The following is a 12,202-nucleotide window of genomic DNA, read 5'->3' as shown; positions in this document are numbered from 1 at the left end:
CGTTTGACACTGGCGTAACGACTTTCTGTTGTATTGTCGACACATTCAATGATAGCATTTTATGCTAATTGCCTGGCTATTCAAAGTATTCCGAAAGTGTTGTAAAATATAACCCCCTCCCTCTCTGGATATCAAATAACTCAATGAAATCAATTCAATAGCGTATAAAATCAAACAAACATCAAAAAATAGCTGTTTTCCGTTGTGTTTTCAAATGTAGTTGCTGTTATAATGATATTCAACAAAAAAAAATATTATAAACTCAGTTAATAAAATTATTGTTTTTTTTTTTTAAGTTATTGATATGATGAACTTGTTTCATCTTAGCTTTGGCTGCAAAAAAAAAAAATAAAAACATCTTTACAAAATAAATCCCGAGCAAGATATAATCGACCTAGCCAACCAAAACCAACAACAACTACCACATAACAAAGACCTTATAAAAATATGAAATGACTCAGGAATGACTTCAGATGTTATCACAACGAAATTTCTTTTTGTGTTTAAATTTTAAACTAAAATTGATTAGAGATGAGAAGAAGATATTTTTGATTTTAGTTTTTGCTAAGCATTGTAAACGTGCGGTTGTCGATATAGCCAAGATTTCGAGGTACGAAAAGACAAAGTGTTAACGTAATACGACCAATGATTGACAAATACCATAATTATAATTTAATAAAAGAAAAACTCAAATATTAATAAATTAAAAAAAACAATTGTAATGCAATTTTAATTATTGATTTGAAAAATCGTCTACAACTATAGCAGTTTTTTAATTAATGTTTTTTTTATGAATACATCCAAAGAATCTGCTTAAATAGATCAGTGTTAATATACAATACATATACAAAAGTGTTTATTTTTACAAAATACAAATATGGTGTATGATCCATATTCATATATATGTATATGGAAAATCGATAAATTAAATTAAATGTATAAAATTGACACGGTCTTCCCTTTTTTGGTAACATTCAAAATATTCAATATAAAAAATTTTAGACCCTTTTAAATAAAATTATTGAAATAAATTAAATACCAAAATAGGTCTGCTTCTATGATATAATAATATGGTCTTATACTTGATTTGATGGCAATAAAAAGTTCAAGCCTCATGCCGACTGACATACACTTAACATAGAACTCAACTGTTATTTTTATCTTACGAATTTCCTTCAACGTCCTGTTTCCAAGCTAAGCCGGATTCTGAATAATCTCTGTCCCCATGTGGTGAATGCTGGTCCATGACATAGGTAGAGTTCCAAGGTCGCCTTCTGCTCACTACGTCATTTTTCGCTGGTCATATTCGTCACAAAGAATCGGTAACGGGAGCCACCGTGGTGCAATGGTTAGCATGCCCGCCTTGCATACACAAGGTCGTGGGTTCGATTCCTGCTTCGACCGAACACCAAAAAGTTTTTCAACGGTGGATTATCCCACCTCAGTAATGCTGGTGACATTTCTGGGGGTTTCAAAGCTTCTCTAAATGGTTTCAGTACAATTTGGAACGCAGTTCGGACTCGGCTATAAAAAGGAGGTCCCTTGTCATTGAGCTTGACATGGAATCGGGCAGCACTCAGTGATAAGAGAGAAGTTCACCAATGTGGTATCACAATGGACTGAATAGTCTAAGTGAGCCTGATACATCGGGCTGCCACCTAACCTAACCTAACCATCGGATCGCAGATCGTCTACTCTCTTTTAGTGACCGAAACGAGAGGTCTGCTATTGCTAGTGTATCAGTGGATATGTTCACGTTCTCGGATTTCGTGACTGAAGAATGGTGGTGTGGCAAGGTCGCCTTATCGTCACTACCCCGCCTATAAATTTAAGTTTTCGCAGCTCCTATCCGACACAGATGTGCCTTCACTCTATGTTCTAGGACATGATTCCCACGGTTCTCCTCACTATCGTCTACCTCTTTTAGTGATCGAACCTAAAGTGTTATATTGTTTTTAATGGCCTTTGTTCTCTGGCCTCTTACCTGAAGGATTGTGCTGTGGACTGGCAATTTCTTTTAGTCTCGGCACACGACATAAATACGCTATTCTTAGACAAAGATGTGCCTTCACTCTAAGTTCTCGGTGATTATCCTCACTGTCGTCAACTCCTTTTTAGTGATAATAACGTAATGTGTCGTATTACTTTCATTGGGTCCTGGCATCATTGGATATGTTCACGTTCTCTGTCCTCCAAGAATGCAGGATTGTGCTTTGGGCCGGCGAGGACCCCTTATCCTCATAAGACAACCTACAGACTTCATTTGCCTTAATAGTATGAAACGTTACGTTGATCGGCAGAAAATTCGTTATATTAACGAAAAAATTCGTTGTATTAACGAATTTGTTCCATTGGCTGACTTTTAAGACACATTTCGTAAATATAACGAAAATTTTTCTATTAGTGTGGAGATGTTCAAGTTCCCTGACCTCATGTTTGAAGGATTTATTGTGGGCCGACAAGGACCCTTTATCTCCACAATACGGCCTGCATACGTCATGATTCCCTGCTTATATTAGACTTAGGTATAGCTTCCCGGTCATGATTCTCACAGTCGTCTACTACCTCTTAGTGCTAACAACTAAAGCCTCCTATTACTTTTATTGGCCTCCTACCATCATTGGATATGTTCACGTTCTCTGCCCTCGTGCCTGTAGGATTGTTCTCTGGGCCGGCGAGGAAGTGTTATCCTCATAAGATAGCCTACACACTCCATCCCATTATCGTGTACTGTCTTTTAGTGATCGCTTTCATTGGCCTCCGGCCAACAGTGGATATGTTCTGCTTTCGTGTCTGAAGGATTGTTCTATTGGCCAGCAAAGTCGCCATATCCTAACTACCCAGCCTACATAAGTCATTTTTGCTGCTCCTCTCTAACTCAGATGTTCCTTCACTCTTTGTTCCGGGACATGATTCTCACGGATCTCCTCCCTATTGTCTACCCTCTTTTAGTGATCGAACGTAAAGTTTTATATTTCTTTCACTAGCCTTCAGTAGATAAGTTAACGTTCTCTGGCATACTGCCTAAAAGCTTATGCTGTGGACTGGAAAACTCTCTTAGCCTCGCCGCAAGACCTAATGTCGTCTACTACCTCTTAGTGTTAACAAATAAAATCTTCTATTACTTTTTTTGGTCTCCTACCATCATTGGATATGTTCCCGTTCTCAGGCCTCGTGCCTGCGGGATTGTTCTTTGGGCCGTCGAGGACGCCTTTACCTCACTTTGGCATTGTTTTCATCGCCCTCCTGCCATTAGTGGATATGTTCACGTTCTCTGACATCGAGGCAAAGTCTCCTTATCCTCAGAACATTTTTCGCTCCTCCTATTCGACACAGATGTGCCTTTATTCTAGGTTGCGGGACATGATTCTAACTGATGTTTTCACTGCCTTTAGTGTTAACTAAACTAAAGTCTCCTATTACTTTCATTGGCCTCCTACCACCATTGGATATGGTCACGTTCTCTGTCATCGTACGTACAGAATTATGCTTTGGACCGGAGAGTACGCCTTATCCTCACAAGATAGCCTTCACATGTCCTTTGCCCTGTTTCTATTCAAAACATGGGGTCCTTCACTCTAGATCTCCCCATTGTCGTGTACTGTCTTTTAGTGATTGCTTTCATTGGCCTACGACCAAGAGTACTATTAGCCGGCAAAGTCGCCATATCCTAACTACCCAGCCTACATAAGTCATTTTTTGGTTCTCCTCTCCCACACAGATTTGCCTTCACTCTATGTTCCGGGACTTGATTCCCACAGATCTAGTCACTATCGTCTACCCCCCTTTTAGTGATCGAACATAAAGGTTTATATTTATTTCACAGGTCTTCGGCCATCAGTGGATAAATTAACGTTATCTGGCCTCTCGCCTGAAAGAAAGCACGAGCTAAATACTTCTTCGCTGGTCCTATTCGACAAAGATGTGCCTTCACTCTAGGTTCTTGCTCATTATCCCCAAGTAAAGTAAAGCCTATTACTCTTATTGGCCTCCTACCATCATTGGATATATTCCCGTTCTCTGGCCCCGTGCCTGTAGGATTGTTCTTTAGGCCGTCGAGGATGCCATATCCTCACTCTGGCATTGTTTTCATCGCCTACTACCATTAATGGATTTGTTCACGTTCTCTGGCCACGTTATCATTTTTCGGCGATCCTATTCGAAACAGATGTGACTTTACTCTAGTTCCGGGACATGATTCTCACTGATCTCTTCACTGTCATCTACTCTCTTTTAGTGATTGCAACGTAATGTTTGCTATTGTCTCCGGCCATGAGTGGCCGGTTCGGTAGGCCAATCCTTTGAAAAAGAAAGGACGGAGGTGGTGGCATAAGCTAATGGTGTAGCATTAACAGTCCGTGCGTAATTTCCAAAAACAAGATATCATAGTTTAGGTTAGGTTAAAATGGCAGCCCGATTAAGATTCAGGCTTACTTAGACTATTCAGTCCATTGTGATACCACATTAACTAAAAGTACCTATTACATATGGGCACTTCTAGTTTTAATCGCTGAACCTTCTCGATTATTTTCTTCTGTTGAACCAACCACATTGTTCCAAAAACGTTAGCAGACTGCTTAAGTTATCGTTTTCCAGGTCCGCCAGTAATCTAAAGCTAAATGTCCCTAAAATTTGCTTACGCCTTACACAAAATGCAGGACATTCACACAAGAGGTGTTTAATTGATTCCTTTTCCTCCGCATCATGACAGCTCATACAATAGTCATTATACTTCGCGCCAATAGTTTTTGCAAAATCGCCTATCAGGCAGCGACACGTTATAGCAGATATCAGGAGCGATATCTGACGTCTCGAGAACACTAGCATATCTAGTGTGCGGTTTAAGTTTAAATGGGGCCATATTTGCTTGGTGTCGTTACAACCCTTGCAATTCTTCCATCGAACATTTGCCATCATAACAGCCTTCTAACGCAGTATGAGCTTGCAGTTAGCCAGGGGCATACCAACAGATTCTAGTTCCCTTGGAATATATAAGGTAGTCCCTAGCCTTGCCAACTCATCCGCTTCGCAGTTCCCCGGTATGTTCCCATGGACAGGCACCCATATTAGGTGAATATTGTGCTGCTCAGCCATCTCATTGAGAGGTTTGCGGCAGTCTATGACTGTTTTCGAGTTAAGGAACACAGAGTCCAAGGATTTTATTGCAGGTTGACTGTCTGAGTATATATTAATGCCAACATTTATTGGACCATTACTTCTCAGCCAATTCGCCACCTCTCTTATTGCTAATATTTCAGCCTGAAAAACACTACAGTGATTAGGTAATTTTTTCGCTATTCGAAGTTCCAGATCTTTAGAATATACTCCGAAACCCACTTGTCCATCCAATTTGGAGCCATCATACAGAGAGCCTTTCGGACGACTGGGAAATGTCTAGGGAATTGTGGTATAGGAGTAAATAATGCAAAACCATCTGAAGTTCCTTTAGATGGGAGTGCAAAATGTTAAACTGAATTTGAAGTTCAATATTGTAGAAAGGGCGTGGAAAGCCAGATGAGTCTGGTACTCGTGGAAAAAGGCAACAACGAAACTGTTACTCGGCGGACGGATGAACCGATATAAAAAAAATAAATTAAATAGTATCCGAATTGCTATGCGATTAATTGTACAAACAATCTGTCAACCAAATTTTAATTTTATTCATCTCTAATGATTTTTTTTTATTCAAATACTCGTATTGAATAAATTTGGATAAAAAATAGTATTTTGTGACAGAAAATGCCATTGATCTATATTCTAAACTATGTAAAATAAAATTAACAAACGCGTTATTTATTCATAGGTTTCTAAGATGTTTCACTTACAGTACATTGGAGGAGCGTTTCTAGCTCTAATGGTTTTGGAAGTTGCTGCTTGTTTTACTACCCAATATCTAGGAAATGCAGTACATCCATGTAAGTATCAAAGAGAAAAGAAATTAAATACTCTGCATAGACATAATAATGTCTCTTCCAATAATTAACATAGTAATATATATTGGGTGGCTGATATGTAATTCAACAATGTGAAGAGCATTAAGTTTTTATACTCCACACTGTGGAACAGGGTATTATAAGTTAGTGCATATGTTTGCAACACCCAGAAGGAGACGAGATAGATACATGGTGTTTTTGGCAAAAATGCTCAGGGTGGGCTCCTGAGTCGATATAGCGATGTCCGTCTGTCCGTGAACACATTTTTGTTATCAAAGTCTAGGTCGCAGTTTTAGTCCAATCGACTTCAAATTTGGTACAAGCATGTGTTTTGGCTCAGAATAGATCCCTATTGATTTTGGAAGAAATCGGTTCAGATTTAGATATAGCTCCCATATATATATATTTCGCCCGATATGGACTTATATGGCCCCAGAAGCCAGAGTTTTACCCCAATTTACTTAAAATTTTGCTCAAGAAGAACAATTAGTACTATAGTCAAGTGTGCCAAATTTTATTGAAATCGGTCCAATTTGGTTGAAATTTTGCACAGGGAGTAGAATTAGCATTGTAGCTATGCGTGCCAAATTTTGTTGAAATCTGTTCAGATTTAGATATAGCTCCCATATATAGCTTTCGCCCGATTTACACTCATATGACCACAGAGGCCAATTTTTTGGTCCGATTTAGTTGAAATTTTGCACAGGGAGTAGAATTAGCATTGTAGCTATGCGTGTCAAATTTTGTTGAAATCTGTTCAGATTTAGATATAGCTCCCATATATAGCTTTCGCCCGATTTACACTCATATGACCACAGAGGCCTATTTTTAACTCCGATTTAGTTGTAATTTTGCACAGGGAGTAGAATTAGCATTGTTCCTATGCGTGCCAAATTTGGTTGAAATCGGTTCAGATTTAGATATAGCTTCCATATATAGCTTTCGTCCGATTTACACTCATATGACCACAGAGGCCAATTTTTTACTCCGATTTAGTTGAAATCTTGCACAGGGAGTAGAATTAGCATTGTTGCTATGCGTGCCAGATTTGGTTGAAATCGGTTCAGATTTAGATATAGCTCCCATATATATGTTTTTCTGATTTCGACAAAAATTGTCAAAATACCAACATTTTCCTTGTAAAATCGCCACTGATTAGTCGAAAAGTTGTAAAACTGACTCTAATTTTCCTAAACTTCTAATACATATATATTGAGCGATAAATCATAAATAAACTTTTTCGAAGTTTCCTTAAAATTGCTTCAGATTTAAACGTTTCCCATATTTTTTTACTAACATTGTGTTCCACCTTAGTGCATTAGCCGACTTAAATTTTGAGACTATAGATTTTGTAGAAGTCTATCAAATTCTGTCCAGATCGAGTGATATTTAAATGTGTGTATTTGGGACAAACCTTTATATATAGCCCCCAACACATTTGACGGATGTGATATGGTATCGAAAATTTAGATCTACAAAGTGGTGCAGGGTATAATATAGTCGGTACCGCCCGACTTTAGACTTTCCTTACTTGTTTTTTTTTTTAATTTTTATACCCTTTACCATATGATGGGGGTATACTAACTTTGTCATTCCGTGTGTAACACATCGAAATATTGGTTGCAGACCTCATAAAGTAAAGGCCGGTTTTTTTGTTATTATCTTTTTGGCAACACTGGTTTAAACAACTGACGTACATTTCTTGTTTTGTTTCACTGTCTGTTTTATCTATAATTTATGGTCGTGGTGGAATGTTGAGCAGATCTTGCAATGTCCGTCTGTTTAAATCACGCTAAATTCCGAACGAAGCAAGCTATCGACTTGAAACTTGACACAAATTGTTGTTTTTATGTAGGTCGGATGGTATTGCAAATGGGTCATACTGGACCACGTTGAGTTATAGTCCCATATTAAAAATTCTTTCTTAAATCGGACGCTTTATTCTATTCCCAAAATTCGACTTCCAGACACGGTTTCTACGTATGCCAAAAAAAAATCTACCAAACTTTTAAGAAAATTTTCCCAAAAATCTAGTAAATATAAAAAATCAGATTTTGATTAAATTTGTATGGTTAGTATCCTATTACCGACAATTTTTTGGGTGTATTAATATCCATTGAATTGAAAACGAGTCGGATTTTGATTGTTTTAACGATTTACCTTATACCAACAAATTACTACTTCTTTAAAAAGGGACATTGGACATTGATAGACTCAATACGAAAATATTGGGTTTGTAGAAGGTTTTGTAAAATTTTATTTCTATAGAAAATTTTGTCAAATATTTTATTTTTAACAGAATTTTTGTTTTCAATAGAAAATTTTATTTCAGTTGAAAATGTTATCAAAATTTTATTTCTATAAAATTTTTTGTGAAAATTTTATTTTTACAGAAAATTTTGTCAAAATTGTATTACTATAGAAAATTCGCCATAATTTTATTTCTATAGAAAATTTTGTCGAAATTTTATTTCTATAGAAAATTTTGTCCAAATTATATTTCAACACAAAATTTTGTAAAAAATTTTATTACTATCGGAATTTTTGTCAAAATTTTATTTCTATGGATAATTTTATCAAAATTTTATGTTAACTTTTTTTTTCCAAAATTTTAATTCAATAGAATTTTTGTGAAAATTTTATTTTCATAGAAATTTTTGTCAAAATTTTATTTTAATAGAAAATTTTGTCAGTATTATATTTCAATAGAAAATTTTGTCAAAAATTTTATTTCTATAGAAAATGTTGTCAAAACTTTATTTCAATAGAAAATTTTGTCAAAATTTTATTTCAATAGAACATTTTGTCAGAATTATATTTCAATAGAAAATGTTGTCAAAAATTTTATTACTATCGCAATTTTTGTCAAAATTTTATTTCTATAGAAAATTTTGTCAAAATTTTATCTCTATAGGAAATTTTTCCAAAATTTTGTGTCCATTGGAACTTTTATCAAATTTTTATTTCAAACGAAAATTTTGTCAAAATTTTATTTCTATAGAAAATTTTGTCAAAATTTTATTTCTATAGAAAATTTTGTCAAAATTTTATTTCTATAGAAAATTTTGTCAAATTTGTATTTCTATAGAAAATTTTGTCAAAAATTTAGTTCTATAGCAAATGTTATTAAGTATTGTTTTCTATAGAAATTTTTATAGAAAATTCAGACAAAATTTTATTTCTATATAAAGTTTTGTCGAAATTTTATTTCTATAGGAGATTTTGTCGAAATGTTATTCTTATAGAAAATTTTGTCAGAATTATATTTCAACACAAAATTTTGTCAAAAATTTTATTACTATCGGAATTTTTGTCGAAATTTTATTTCTATGGAAAATTTTGTCAAAATTTTATATGTAAAATTTTTTTTGCCAAAATTTTAATTCAATAGAATTTTTTGTGAAAATTTTATTTTCATAGAAATTTTTGTCAAAATTTTATTTCAATAGAAAATTTTGTCAGAATTATATTTCAATAGAAAATGTTGTCAAAAATTTTTGGCAAAATTTTATCTCTATAGGAAATTTTGCCAAAATTTTGTTTCTATCGGAACTTTTATCAAAATTTCATTTCAAACGAAAATTTTGTCAAAATTTTATCTCTATAAGAAATTTTGCCAAAATTTTGTTTCTATCGGAATTTTTATCAAAATTTTATTTCAAACGAAAATTTTATCAAAATTTTATTTCTATAGAAAATTTTGTTAAAATTTTATCTCTATAGGAAATTTTGCCAGAGTTTTGTTTCTATCGGAACTTTAATCAAAATTTGATTTCAAACGAAAATTTTGTTAAAAAATTTATTTCTATAGAAATTTTTGTCAAATTTTTTTTCTAAAAAAAAATCGTCTAAATTTTATATCTATAGAAAATTTTGTCAAAAATTTTATTACTATCGGAATTTCTGTCAAAATTTTATTTCAAACGAAAATTTTGTCAAAATTGTATCTCTATCAGAGATGGTCTGTATCAAACTTTTTTAGGTTTGCGACTGTCGCAAAGTTGTAAACGTCGTAAACGTCACATACGCGTCGTAAACGTAGAAAAAGTAACAAAAGTCGCAAACTGAAAATACTTTAGTCGTGTCGGCTAGGCAGCGAATTCGATGATATCCAAGACGATGGTATGTGCGAAGAAGTTTCAATTCTTAGGAATGTTCACAATTTTCGGTTTTAGTCCCCACATTTTCCCTATTGCCTTTTGCACGAGTACAGGGTAACCGTGGATTTTCTCGTCCTTTCATAGCTTTAAGTTCAGTCTTCTGTCCAATATAACTCCAAGGTATTTTGCACACTCACCAAAGGGAATTTCGATATCACCTAAGAAAATAGGCTTGACCATGGGAAAACTTTCACAAATTTCTGCAGAAACTCACAGCGAATGCTGTCAAACTAAATTAAAAAATGTTCAGGATTTCTTCTATTCAAAATGTGGTTTTCTACAGTAGGTTTACGACTTTTGCGACATACGTATTATACCGTCGCAAATGTATGTCGCAAAAGTCACAGTTTGTGACAGGCCAACCCTGATCTCTATAGGAAATTTTGCCAAAATTTTTTCCTATCGGAACTTTTATCAAAAATTTTATTTCAAACGAAAATTTTGTAAAAATGTTATTTCTATAGAAATTTTTGTCAAATTTTTTTTCTATAGAAAATTTCGTCGAAATTTTATATCTATAGAAAATTTTGTCAAAAATTTTATTACTATCGGAATTTTTGTCAAAATTTTATTTCTATGGAAAATTTTGTCAAAATTTTATTTGTATAAAATTTTTTGCCAAAATTTTAATTCAATAGACATTTTTGTGAAAATTTTATTTTCATAGAAATTTTTGTCAAAATTTTATTTCAATAGAAAATTTTGTCAGAATTATATTTCAATAGATAGTTTTGTCAAAAATTTTAGTTCTATAGAAAATTTTGTCAAAATTTTATTTATATCGGAAATTTTGTCAAAATTTTATTCCCTTAAAAAAATTGACAAATATATAAACCGTACCCCCCAAGATGAAGGAACAAATTTTATCCGATCCAATTGAAATATGGCCCTAGTTTTATACGGAATTCCTGGTAGAGCATACATAAGATTTATGTTATGCTGGTTGAACTTTCAGCCGTGTATCCTTGTTATTTACTAATAGAATATCCTCTATATGTCCCGGATATTCTCTAGAATACAATGGTACCCATTGTTAATATTATTTATTTTTTGTAAATCTGTTTTTCAGCATTAACAGATCATTGCTTTCATGAAGATTACAACCTGACAGTGCCGGTTGAGATGACCATCTATCCGACAAATATTGAATCCAAATGTTTCAAAGTTCATTGCCGTTCAGATTTCGTTTTGGAAATGAAACAGTAAGTACAAGAAAATAATAATGATTATAAAATACTTATTATTCATAATATTATTTTCAGTTGTGATCGTTATCCAAATTATTGCACAGAATCTTCACCATACGACTATACGAAACCCTATCCAGATTGTTGTCCCAAAGTAGAATGTAAACAAAACCTGATATAGGAAACAATATAAATTTCGATAGTATAGTTCCAAGAACTTAATTAAGGACATATGATTATATTTTTATTATTTTTTATTAGAACATTTAAAAACTTAACCTATAATGAATATTTATTTATTTATTTATTCTAATCTAGTAGAATTATTTATAAACATATGTAAAAGAAAAAATCTAAAGGTGTTTTTTAAATTGTAAATCCCAAAAAAAAAGTAACAAAAATAAATCAAAATATCAAGAAATAACTCAGGTATTAAGTTTTTATTTCAAATATATAGAAGAGTCTATAAAATTTATGAACCAAATGAAACAATTTTCGCATGGTAATTAGAGGACCAAATTTCAGTCAGGTCGGATGAAATTTGTTCCTCAATTAGGCTTCCGAAGTTATATTGAACCGATATGGGTCAATTTTTGGACGGTTGTTAGAGAACATATGCTAACACCACGTACTAACTTTCAACTAGATCGAATGAAATTTACTGCTTCAAGAGGCTCCGGAAATAAAATCTGACGACTAGTTTGTATTGATAGGAGGGGGGGGCATATATAAGTATGTACCGATGTATACCAATTCTGTATGGTTGCTAACATCACATACCAAATTTCAAGGGGACAGTATGAAAATTGCCCTTCCAAGAGAATTCAAATGTGGGGGTCGGTTTATATGGGGACTTTATCCTATTGTGGAGGATATACAAAAGTTGGTTCAACAATTTTAAGAGCCATAGTCTTGTTCAAAA

The 12,202-nt window shown here is 33.7% G+C and overlaps 1 protein-coding gene across 2 annotated transcripts; it reads left to right on the top strand.

Moving 5' to 3' along the window:
* Window positions 1–261: 261 nt before the first annotated feature.
* Window positions 262–11,704, top strand: LOC142229294 (uncharacterized). 2 transcript variants are annotated; one of them, XM_075299845.1, is made up of 4 exons: window positions 262–610; window positions 5,804–5,915; window positions 11,163–11,295; window positions 11,356–11,704. In XM_075299845.1, the coding sequence occupies exons 2-4, from the start codon at window positions 5,813–5,815 to the stop codon at window positions 11,459–11,461; spliced, it is 342 nt and encodes a 113-aa protein (XP_075155960.1). In that variant the 5' UTR covers window positions 262–610; window positions 5,804–5,812; the 3' UTR covers window positions 11,462–11,704. The 2 variants fall into 2 exon arrangements, with proteins under 2 accessions (XP_075155960.1, XP_075155961.1); XM_075299846.1 differs by lacking the exons at window positions 262–610; window positions 5,804–5,915 and adding an exon at window positions 10,819–11,004.
* Window positions 11,705–12,202: the final 498 nt, after the last annotated feature.

Source organism: Haematobia irritans, chromosome 3 (genome assembly GCF_050003625.1).
Source record: "Haematobia irritans isolate KBUSLIRL chromosome 3, ASM5000362v1, whole genome shotgun sequence".
NCBI classification, from domain to species: Eukaryota; Metazoa; Arthropoda; class Insecta; order Diptera; family Muscidae; genus Haematobia; species Haematobia irritans.
The sequence above is the reverse complement of the archived record's forward strand: the minus strand, read 5'-3'. Positions and strand labels throughout refer to the sequence as shown.